General features: G+C 42.8%; 1 protein-coding gene across 2 annotated transcripts; it reads left to right on the forward strand.

Moving 5' to 3' along the window:
- The first annotated feature begins 661 nt into the window (after positions 1-661).
- Positions 662-11794, forward strand: LOC139536124 (filamin-binding LIM protein 1-like). Of its 2 annotated transcripts, XM_071336321.1 has the most exons (8): positions 665-840; positions 2241-2638; positions 2868-3301; positions 7845-7965; positions 8287-8456; positions 9996-10174; positions 10350-10470; positions 10720-11794. In XM_071336321.1, the coding sequence occupies exons 2-8, from the start codon at positions 2245-2247 to the stop codon at positions 10807-10809; spliced, it is 1509 nt and encodes a 502-aa protein (XP_071192422.1). In that variant the 5' UTR covers positions 665-840; positions 2241-2244; the 3' UTR covers positions 10810-11794. The 2 variants fall into 2 exon arrangements, 1 of the variants encoding a protein (XP_071192422.1); XR_011667259.1 differs by lacking the exon at positions 9996-10174 and having other exon boundaries at positions 662-840.
- The last annotated feature ends 221 nt before the right edge of the window (positions 11795-12015 follow it).

Genomic DNA, 12015 nt, shown 5'->3' on the forward strand with positions numbered 1-12015 from the left:
TTAACCAGTAATTTTGCTATGATTCATTGCACTGTAATGTGTTTGCTCCTTACTGCTCCTATTAGTCCAATCTAATTTTTTTTGCCCTGAGCATCCAGTGTTCTTTTACATTTTTAAATGTTTAAATTTGGTTGAGTTGTAAACTAACGTGAATTCATCATGAAATCAACAAAACATTTTTGCAGAGTTTGGGATGGAAAGAGAAAAATGAGGGGGAAGAAAAAAAGAGAGGGCAGACTGGATGAGGGAGGTAGGAGAAATAAAACTGACAGAACAATAAGGGAAAGCAGAGAAAAAGAGAGAGAGGAGGGAGATAGATAGAGAAAGAGAGGGGAAGAAGATAGCTACAGAGAGAGGGGAGCTGGAAAGGCAGGTACAGTCACATCCTGCTGGATTTCATAAGATAAGGTGGGAAGAAAGAAGGGTGTCTTCTGGTGTGTGTCTACTCTGTGTGATACTGTACGTGCTGTGTACATTACTAATGTGTGAGTGAGTGTGTAAGACTATGCATGAGTGAGAGTATGTGTTTGTGCATGACTGTGTGCATGTGTCATGCTTTTTACTGTACTTTGTTAGTGATTAACTGTTCACCTTTTACAGTTGGGGAAGTGGTGTTGTCATTCAGCGGGAGAGGAAGGGGGAGGGAGCGAGGGGGAGAGGGATGGAGGTACAGGAGGAAAAGGAGGGGCTTTCTGTAGATAACTGTTCTTTCTGCCAGAGCTCACCCTCTCAGTGGCGGCTTAGGAGTGACAATAGAGGAGCGGACCTGGAGTGCCGAAACACAGAGAGGAAAAGAGAAAGAGGGGGAATACAGAGCTCATGTCCACATTTTTCAAGCAGGTATGCAATTACACAGTAGAAAATGATTTGCACTAATTATTAGGGGTCTCATTTCAAAGTAGTTTGGCAGCAGAGAGGATGCAAGTCTTAGTGCTTGAGTGTGTGTGTGTGTGTGTGTGTGTGTGTGTGTGTGTGTGTGTGTGTGTGTGTGTGTGTGTGTGTGTGTGTGTGTGTGTGTGTGTGTGTGTGTGTGTGTGTGTGTGTTTACTCATTTGTGTGTGTATTTTCGACTGTTTGAGTATGTTTTTCATTGCCTGACGACTCAAACTGAATTATTCCTCTGCTCTATGCTCGCTACATACTTCAGTCAGATTGCCATCATTGAAGTCGTTTGTGGTGACGTTAAAATAAGGGTTTTTGTACAAAACAAAGTAATCAGCGATTGGATCATCTCTAACCAATCAGTGTATCTGTCACGTTCCTGACCTGTTTTCTGTTAGTTTGTGTATGTGTTAGCTGGTCAGGACGTGAGTTTGGGTGGGCAGTCTATGTTTTCTGTTTCTATGTTGGTTTAAGGGTGACCTGATATGGCTCTCAATTAGAGGCAGGTGGTTTTCATTTCCTCTGATTGAGAGCCATATTAAGGTAGGTGTTTTCACACTGTTTGTTTGTGGGTGGTTGTCTTCCGTGTCTGTATGTTATTTCGTACCACACGGGACTGTTTCGGTGTGTATGTAGTCTGTTCCTGTTCGTGCGTTCTTCGTGTCTATGTAAGTTCTCATGTTTAGGTCAGTCTACGTCGTTTTGTTATTTTGTATCATTTCAAGTGTAGTTCGTGTTCGTTTTTCGTCTTGTCAATAAATTCATTATGTATTCACAACCCGCTGCACCTTGGTTCAATCCCTGCTCCTCCTCTTCGGATGAAGAGGAGGAGGACAGCCGTTACAGTATCAAAGCCAATGATGAATTTTCAAAACGTCGCTTTACCCATGTGTTCTGGGCTGGCTCTGGCCCAACCCATCGATTTTCTGGGACCAATCAGAACGGTTATATCAGGACAGAATATGTTTGAGTTCTGGAAATAGTCAGGGAGGTACTCAGATCCAGACTCATTAAGGAAAATAAACGAATGTCCGTGGACGTAGCGTTTTGCCGGAGCAGGGAGTTTTGTTAGCCATGCAATGTTTTTCATACAAGTACAGCATACCATATGTATACATATTTTATAAATGCTTTTATGTCTGCGTACATTTATGTACTGCATGAGGGAGTGAAACAGGTGAAATGTGGTGTGTACATGTACAGGTTAAGGTCGGTCAACTGGTGTAAAAAGTTATTTGCGTGTTATTTACAGTGGGAAGTTGAATCAGCTTATTGAATTTGAATCAAATAAATACTATGTTGTTTAGTGTGTTTCATGTTGTACCTGACGACGGTCTGTTGCATTATGTGTGTTTCAGCATCATGGCGTCGGCTTCTCCACAGAAGAGGATGGTGTCCTTCTTTATTACGCTGGCATCCCCTTACAGAGCCACAGTCACACAGCACCAACACACACGCACACACAGCGCCACCGCCAATGACATGCCACGTACAGCCATGCGGGTTGGCCCTGAGGACAGCAGCACTCGTAAACTTAGTGTCAGTGGCACACAGCAAGGCACAATTCACAGGCAGGAGAGGGCTCCATCTGAGTCCCAAGGCAGTACACACGAAGGGGTCCAGAGCTCCACACCTTCCCTGGCCAGACACTCGGAGCCCAGAACTCCAGCCAGCACAGTGACCCCTGACCTCAGCTGGGGTCTGGGAGACACACAGCAGCAGCAGACAAAGACAGAAGCAGACAAGGGTCCTGAAGGTAACCAGGAGTAGTCAATACATGTATTACAAAATCTGTATTTTTCCCTGTGAAGAAGTCTAGATATTACCATTTACATATAATTGTATTGTTATGAATGATAACAAAATACATACACTGTATAAAGAACATGTTGACAGACAGGTTTGTGATGATGATTACTGCAACATTCATATCAATACAGAGAACCTCAAAAACCACAAAAAACTCTTGAACCTCTTCCTCACAGAGCTCCTTCCCCCCCCTCCTGTGTCTGTGGATGCTGAGCTGACTGAGGATCCTACACCTCTCCTGCCTCCTCCACCCGTGTCTGTGGATGCTGAGCTGACTGAGGATCCTACACCTCTCCTGCCTCCTCCACCCGTGTCTGTGGATGCTGAGCTGACTCAGGATCCTACACCTCTCCTGCCTCCTCCACCCGTGTCTGTGGATGCTGAGCTGACTGAGGATCCTACACCTCTCCTGCCTCCTCCACCCGTGTCTGTGGATGCTGAGCTGACTGAGGATCCTACACCTCTCCTGCCTCCTCCACCCGTGTCTGTGGATGATGAGCTGACTGAGGATCCTACACCTCTCCTGCCTCCTCCACTCGTGCAGGAGCCCCCCACTGCCCCCCTCCTTCAACCTGTGTCCTCAGACAGACCACCCGTGTCTGACCAACTGGTAAGACTGGCTCTACATCCCATGCTATTGGTAGCCATGACATTACAACGACCATAGGAGCTGGCAAGACTTCACAAACAGATCTGGGACAAGGCTATGTTATTGCCATTCAAATGTTTTTTACATATATTTTTTTATTATTTATATTTCACCTTTATTTAACCAGGTAGGCCAGTTGAGAACAAGTTCTCATTTACAACTGCGACCTGGCCAAGATAAAGCAAAGCATTGCAACAAAAACAACAACACAGAGTTACACATGGGATAAACAAATGTACAGTCAATAACACAATAGAAAAATCTGTGTACAGTGTGTGCAAATGAGGTAAGGAGGTAAGGCAATAAATAGGCCAATAGTGGCGAAGTAATTACAATTCAGCAATTTACACTGGAGTGATAGATGTGCAGATGAGGATGTGCAAGTAGAAATATTGGTGTGCAAAAGAGCAGAAAAACAAAAACAAACATGGGGATGAGGTAGGTAGTTGGTTGGATGGGCTATTTACAGATGGGCTGTGTACAGCTGCAGCGATCGGTAAGCTGCTCTGACAGCTGACACTTAAAGTTAGTGAGGGAGATATAGGTCTCCAACTTCAGTGATATTTGCAATTCGTTCCAGTCATTGGCAGCATAGAACTGGAAGGAAAGGCAGCCAAAGGAGGTGTTGGCTTTGGGGATGACCAGTGAAATATACCTGCTGGAGCGCGTGCTACGGGTGGGTGTTGCTATGGTGACCAATGAGCTGAGATAAGGCGGAGCTATACCTAGCAAAGACGTATAGATGACCTGGAGCCAGTGGGTCTGAATATGTAGCGAGGACCAGCCAACGAGAGCATACAGGTCGCAGTGGTGGGTAGTATATGGGGCTTTGGTGACAAAACGGATGGCACTGTGATAGACTGCATCCAATATGCTGACAGGAGTGTTGGATGCTAATTTGTAAATGACATTGCCGAAGTCAAGGATCGGTAGGATAGTCAGTTTTACGAGGGTATGTTTGGCAGCATGAGTGAAGGAGGCTTTGTTGTGAAATAGGAAGCCGATTCTAGATTTAACTTTGGATTGGAGATGCTTAATGTGAGTCTGGAAGGAGAGTTTACAGTCTAGCCAGACACCTAGGTATTTATAGTTGTCCACATATTCTAAGTCAGAACTGTCCAGAGTAGTGATGCTAGTCGGGCGGGCGGGTGCGAGCAGCGATTGGTTGAAGAGCATGCATTTCGTTTTAATAGCATTTAAGAGCAGTTGGAGACCACGGAAGGAGTGTTGTATGGCATTGGCAAAAATCTGCTATCCGAGCAGCTAACCGATCGCTGCAGCTGTACATAGTCCATCTGTAAACTACCCACCCAATTTACCTACCTCACCCCCCATACTGCTTTTATTTATTTACTTTTCTGCTCTTTTGCACACCAGTACCAATATCTCTTCTTGCACATGATTATCTGATGATTTATCACTCCAGTGTTAATCTGCTAAATTGTAATTATTCGATTTATTGCCTACCTCATGCCTTTTGCACACATTGTATATAGATTCTCTTTTTTTCTACCATGTTATTGACTTGTTTATTGTTTACTCCATGTGTAACTCTGTGTTGTCTGTTCACACTGCTATGCTTTATCTTGGCCAGGTCGCAGTTGCAAATGAGAACTTGTTCTCAACTAGCCTACCTGGTTAAATAAAGGTGAAATAAAAAAAAAAAAAAAAAAATTGAAGCTAGTTTGGAGGTTTGTAAACACAGTGTCCAAGGAAGGGCCAGATGTATACAGAATGGTGTCGTCTGCGTAGAGGTGGATCAAAGAATCACCCGCAGCAAGAGCGACATCATTGATATATACAGAGAAAATAGTCGGCCCGAGAATTGAACCCTGTGGCACCCCCATAGAGACTGCCAGAGGTCCGGACAACAGGCCCTCCGATTTGACACACTGAACTCTATCTGAGAAGTAGTTGGTGAACCAGGCAAGGTATTCATTAGAGACACCAAGGCTGTTGAGTCTGCCAATAAGAATACGGTGATTGACAGAGTCGAAAGCCTTGGCCAGGTCAATGAAGACGGATGCACTGTCTTTGTCTTTTATCGATGGCGGTTATGATATCGTTTAGGACCTTGAGCGTGGCGGAGGTGCACCCATGACCAGCTCTGAAACCAGATTGTATAGTAGAGAAGGTACGGTGGGATTCAAAATGGGGGGGGGGGGGCTTGGGCCAGTTGTTGCGGGGGTGCAGAGCTGTTGGCCGGGGTTGGGGTTGCCAGGTGGAAAGCATGGCCAGCCGTAGAGAAATGCTTATTGAAATTCTCGATTATTGTGGATTTTTCAGTGGTGACAGATTTCTTCTTCTAGATTTCTTCTGATAGTACTATAGAACAGGTCCACTTATATTTCTGACGAGACCTCAGAGACCATTGTGTTGAAAATGTGTTCTGTAATGTCTAGCAATGCACACGGTGATGTACTGATAGTGATGGGTGCCAAAAGCTGTGTACAGAGACTCTGTAGTGTGTAACAGGTGTAAAACAGTACAGTAAAATTCTTACTTGAGAGCAATTTAACAACAATGACATGATAATAATAACATTAATAATAAGAATAATACAGAAAATAATAGAACATGTAATCAAAAACACACAAGAAGTACGGTATAAGTTGAAGAAACAGGACAATGCAAGTACACTGTATACAGGTCAGTGCCAGTACTTTATTCAATGTACAGGGAGGGGTACAGTGGTGTAAAGTATTTAAGTAAAAATACTTTAAAGTACTACTTAAGTAGTTTTTTTGGGTATCTGTACTTTACTATTTTTACTTTTACTTCACTACATTCCAATAGAAAATATTGTACTTTTTACTCCATACATTTTCCCTGACAACCAAAAGTACTTGTTACATTTTGAATGCTTAGCAGGACAGGAAAATTGTGAAATTCACACACTTATCGAGAGAACATGTGGTCATCCCTTCTGCCTATGGTCAGGTGGACTCCCTAAACACAAATGCATCTTTTGTAATAATGTCTGAGTGTTGGAGTGTGTCCCTGGCTATCTGTAATATTGAGTGGCACCCCCCTTTGCCCTCAGAACAGCCTCAATTCGTTGGGGCATGGACTCTACAACATGTCGAAAGCGTTCCTCAGGGATGCTGGCCCATGTTGACTCCAATGCTTCCCACAGTTGTGTCAAGTTGGCTGGATGTCCTTTGGGTGGTGGACCATTCTTGATACACACAGGAAAATGTTGGGCGTGAAAAACCCAGCAGCGGTGTAGTTCTTGACACACTCAAACCGGTGCACCTGGCATCTACTACCATAACCCGTTCAAAGACACTTAAATATTTTGTCTTGGCCATTCACCCTCTGAATGGCAAACACACAATCCATGTCTAAAGGTTTAAAAACCTTCTTTAACCTGTCTTCTCCCCTTCATCTCCACTGATTGAAGTGGATTTAACAGGTGACATCAATAAGGGATCATAGTTTTCACCTGGATTCACCTAGTCATTCTATGTCATGGAAATAGCAGGTGTTCTTAATGTTTGTATACTCAGTGTATAAATACTTATGGCAATATATGAATGATAACATTTACATGTAAACAGGAGTTATAGTGACCAGAAGCATGATAAATAGATAGATACTAATGGTAATAGCAATCAATAATCAATGAACAGCAGCATAATGGTAATAATACATCTAATCAATAATAATAATTTTTGCATAACCGTAGGTGTGGGAGGGGGGGGGGGGGTTGTAAGTGTGTGGCGTCAGTAATGAGTGTGTGAGTGAGGGTGTATGTGAGTGTGTATATGTGAGTAAGAGTGACAGGGAAGGTGTGTGCGTCTGAGTGGTTAGAGACCAGTGGATGGGCACAGAGTCAGTGTGGATAGTCTGTGGGAAAGGGAGAGCAGTAGTTTTTAGCCATTTAACAGTCTTATGGCCAGGAGATAGAAGCTGTTTCGGAGTCTGTTGGTCTAAGCCATGATGCACCATAACCACCTGCTGGACGGGAGCATGGAGAAGAGTCCATGTCTCGGGTGGCTGGAGTCTTTGGTAATTTTTTGGGCCTTTCTCAGACATCGCCTGGCACTGCCTCCCTTTACTTAGAAGAAATAGGATTTTATCTAAACTGTTGATCTCTCTCAGAAAAACATGAACCTCCCTGTCGCCCCATTATTGTGTTCTGTATTTTCGATCTCTCAGTCGAAACAATGAAAACACAGGCCAATAAGATGCCTGAACGGAGGGGCAGTGGGGATTTGATGTATTTTTGCAAAGAACACTCACAGTGTGCAAGACTGGGGCCCCTTTCACCATTACCATGAACTGTAGCCCTATTCCCTCTCCATCCAGAAGGTTTGGACCTCAACATTTTTAATCTAATTTTGAGACTGAGAAAATAGAGAGAAAATAGTGTATTGATATTACTTACTTAAAAATGGCACTGTTGAGGAAGGCTTAAGAATACCGTGTCTGTGTGCTTAAACTAATTGATTAGTCACGCAAGTGAAGAATCTTTGACTTTATCCCCCTTTTTTACCCACAGAGCGCTGCAGTGGATAGACAGCTGGACCAAAGCACACCATCTAGTGGGGGGGAACAGAAGGAAGCGTCTCAGCGTATCCAGGGCAGTCCAGAGGAGCAGCTAGTGCTGGTAGAGACCAAGGGTAAGGTGAAGGGTGAAACTGTGTCTGGTAACTTTTAGAAATGTCACCCGGGCCTGGCACCTTTCACATTTAACAGTTATGATATCAGAGGTCGAATTACAGGGGAGCTAGGGGGGTGAGAGGGGCTGGGCACCCTCATAACAAATCGGGTACACCGCATAAGAATTTAAATATAATAATAATATATTACATTTACAGTAGCAGATTGTAAATGGTATATATTTAGCATCTGTTCAATTGCCAGAGATATCGACTTGGAACACACCTAAACGTAAATGTGTAACTTGAACCCTGCTTGATATGTGAATGTGTGCTTTGTAGAGGTGTGTGGCTTCTGCCGTAAGCCTGTGGCCCTGAGTGAAACAGCCATCGAGGCTCTGAACAGGACATACCATGCCAGTTGCTTCCAGTGCAGACAGTGCCATATCCCTCTGGCTGGTAAACTGTACTATAACAAGGCAGGAATACCACTCTGTAAGGACTGCTACCAGGTATGACAACCTGGACTCAGGTGTAGACGTAACATAGTAAATGTACATCCAGGACACTCCAATTAGTTTGATGTGTTACGTTTCGTATGGTATTTATTCATTTGTGAATGTCTATCATCCATTTCGTATGATATGTTACAAATTACAATTTGTATGATATGCTACAAATTGTATTTCATACCATATGTTACGGATTGCAATTTGTACATTAACGTTAGCTATGTGGCTAATGTTAACGTTAGCTAGGTGACTAATGTTAGCAAGGCTAGGGGTTAAGGTTAGGGTTAAGGTTGGGTTTAAGGTTAAGGTTAAGGTTAGGAATTAGGTTAAAAGGTTAAGGTTAGGGTTGGTGGAAGGGTTGGCTAACATGCTAAGTAGTTGTAAAGTAGTTAAAAGTAGTAAGTAGTTGCAAAGTTGCTAATTAGCTAAAATGCTAAAGTTGTCCGCGATGAGATTGCAACCTTTGGGTTGCTAGACATTCTCCTTATATGCTCACCCATTCATTTTTACCTTAAGTAACCTTCTGTTCTATGTAACAGAAGATGGAGATTTGTGTAGCTATCTGTGTACCTGTAGTAATCCTGGAGGCAATACACTTCCCCAACCTCTCCCTGAGCAAAGCTCTGCTCTCCAATTGGTTGGCTGCATGTTGCACAGATAAAGCAAGGTGGGTGGTAAGCTCTTTCCAGTGCATGGATTACCTGGTCTTTGATAACTTCCCCACACGCCCAGCAAAGTTCCAAACTGGCCTGAAGGAAAGAAAGTAGTTTATCATGGTTTATTGTTTTCATCAGTGTTACGTCTAGTCCATGAGACCAGGCTGGGTAAGAAGATCCTTCTGGGAAGGAACAAGAAATATAGTGGATGATGACTTTAACATATAGGATCTTAAATTGATCACCCTGTTGCAGGATAACTTTTCCAGGAAATGAAAAACATGTAGTATATTTGAGGTTTAAAAAGGCTTCTGAACTGAGACCAGGCTGGGTAAGAAGATCCTTCTGGGAAGGAACAAGAAATATAGTGGATGATGACTTTAACATATAGGATCTTAAATTGATCACCCTGTTGCAGGATAACTTTTCCAGGAAATGAAAAACATGTAGTATATTTGAGGTTTAAAAAGGCTTCTGAAGTTTGTAATTTCCACTTTGAAATGTCTTCATCATAGAGGTAGTGGAAATGTAATTTTCATAATCAATATTAGCCTATTATTGTCCAGCTCCCCCACCCATTCCCCAACTACCTTGAGTCAGTATGTGTGATCTCCATCAGCAGCAGGGTCTTGGTAGCTGCGTGTCCAGTCTCCATACCCTTTCCAAACTACTGCTGAGTGAGTGTCAGTACAGTATGTGTCAACTAGTATATTTACTGTTTGTGAAGTAAACATGGTGATTATAATTAAGGTTACGGTCTTCTGAAATTTCTGACTTGATTTTCCCTCCTGCTGTAACAAACTGTCTCAAACTAAGATCCTTCGTCTTTATGATGATGATGATGAAAACAATAAACCATGATAAACTACTTTCTTTCCTTCAGGCCAGTTTGGAACTTTGCTGGGCGTGTGGGGAAGTTATCAAAGACCAGGTAATCCATGCACTGGAAAGAGCTTACCACCCACCTTGCTTTATCTGTGCAACATGCAGCCAACCAATTGGAGAGCAGAGCTTTGCTCAGGGAGAGGTTGGGGAAGTGTATTGCCTCCAGGATTACTACAGGTACACAGATAGCTACACAAATCTCCATCTTCTGTTCCAAGTTCTGACACAGTCATATATTAAGATCATTTGATGATGAGAGCTACTAAATGGGCTTGATGTTGTTGTAATTGAAAATATTTGATAATTAATTCACAATGATGAAACACTGCTCGCTCTGATTTGTGTGGTGAAGGAAATACGCTCCCCAGTGTAGTGCCTGCCAGCAGCTGATCATTCCAAGAGAGGATGGCATAGACAGCTACACCGTGGAGTGCCTGGGACGCTCCTTTCACGAGGACTGCTATCGATGTGAGGTACAGTTCAGGAACAGGAGAAATGCTCTAAATATGATAGCGTACTATGGGTGTTTGCTATATTTGTGTGTCGATCTCAATCAGCACAATAATTACTGGGGATTGGGTCCTTCACAATCACAGTTCAAACATCTAAAATAGAATCATGTTAGAACAGAATATAATAAAATAACTATTTTTCACAGAGGAAACTTTGGCTGTGGCATCTGGATCTCACAGCTTTTTCCATTTTATTCACCCTATATTCAGGTCTGCAGTACCCAGCTCTCCCCAGAGCCAAACGACCATGGCTGCCATCCACTGGATGGGAGGGTGCTGTGTAAGTCTTGTCACCCATAGAGATGTAAAGAGGCCTCATCATTGTATCAATGCCATTATGGTCGTCTGTGACAGCATGGGCATTGAGACTATCTCCATTTTGAAGTATTCAATTTTCTTCTTCACGATTGGCTGATCCCTCCTGATGATCCTGTTGCACATGACTACAACAGGGTCACCAAGAGGGATCAACCAACGAAGTTGGAAGTCCCACCCAGTTGACTACATTAAAATGGTGGAAGTCCTCAATAGCGCTGCTCATGCTAAAATGGCCTTTTGGCCACTAGAGGCCTCTATCATTCTCTATGTTGTCACCTGACCACAGTTCAGTCTGCCCAGCTCTAATACTGAACTCAGAACCAGGGCCCGTATTGATAAAGCGTCTCAGAAAAGGAGTGCTGATCTAGGATCAGTTTGGCCTTTTTAGATTAATAAGCTTTTATACAAATTGCAGACCTGATCCTAGATCAGCTTTCCTACTCTGAGACACTGAATATGGGCCCAGGCAGGAACCAGGATGGGACTGAGCCAGAGCTGACAGCACAGACATCCAAATGTGCAGTGGAGCCAATGTAGAAGCAAGCTGAAAGTCAACAGTCCTGATTAGATTGTAAAGGAGAACTATCTATGAAACTGGGAGAGAAGACAGGCCTTCTTAATTCTGCATCATGGGAATAAGTCATTGGACTTTGAATGCCACACACTTTCTTAATAACAGTATTTAAAAATGATTTGCAATTATCCCTTATGTAGCAATAAATGTTTGTCAATTGCCCCCTATACTTATTTTATACTTGATACTTTTGTACTCGTGTTTAACCCACACTAGTAAATGCATCAAAAATATTTGCCTGGATTCACCTGATTGGTCTATGCCAAGGAAGGAACAGGCGTCTTAAATATTTTGTGGTATGCATTCTTTGAATATTATGTAGTGCTCAGTGCTGCGTGTCCATTCTCAATATAGCCTTTCATATGACAAAATAAACTAATATATTATACAGTTTTGCGTTGCTCTGCCTCTATCCATGTCATCAAGCTTTTTTGAGACAAGCATGTTCTTTGTATGGCTTCATGCATAATTTCCTCAAGGGAACACAATACACATGCTAATTCAATAATGAAATAAATTATAGGCATATGCAAGGAAAACAGGATCTATGCAAGGGGAATAAACCCATGAGCTGTATAGTTCTGAGAACATAAACAATGATAGGGGTGGACATG

The sequence above is a fragment of the Salvelinus alpinus genome, chromosome 12, assembly GCF_045679555.1.
Source record: "Salvelinus alpinus chromosome 12, SLU_Salpinus.1, whole genome shotgun sequence".
In the NCBI taxonomy this organism is placed as follows: domain Eukaryota; kingdom Metazoa; phylum Chordata; class Actinopteri; order Salmoniformes; family Salmonidae; genus Salvelinus; species Salvelinus alpinus.

Bases quoted from the DNA above. Each gene is read 5' to 3' on its own strand.
- LOC139536124 (XM_071336321.1), top strand. From the start codon at position 2,245: ATGGCGTCGGCTTCTCCACAGAAGAGGATGGTGTCCTTCTTTATTACG. The intron at 3,302-7,844 runs GTAAGACTGGCT...TTTTACCCACAG, and splicing joins CACCCGTGTCTGACCAACTG to AGCGCTGCAGTGGATAGACA. The intron at 10,471-10,719 runs GTACAGTTCAGG...CCCTATATTCAG, and splicing joins AGGACTGCTATCGATGTGAG to GTCTGCAGTACCCAGCTCTC.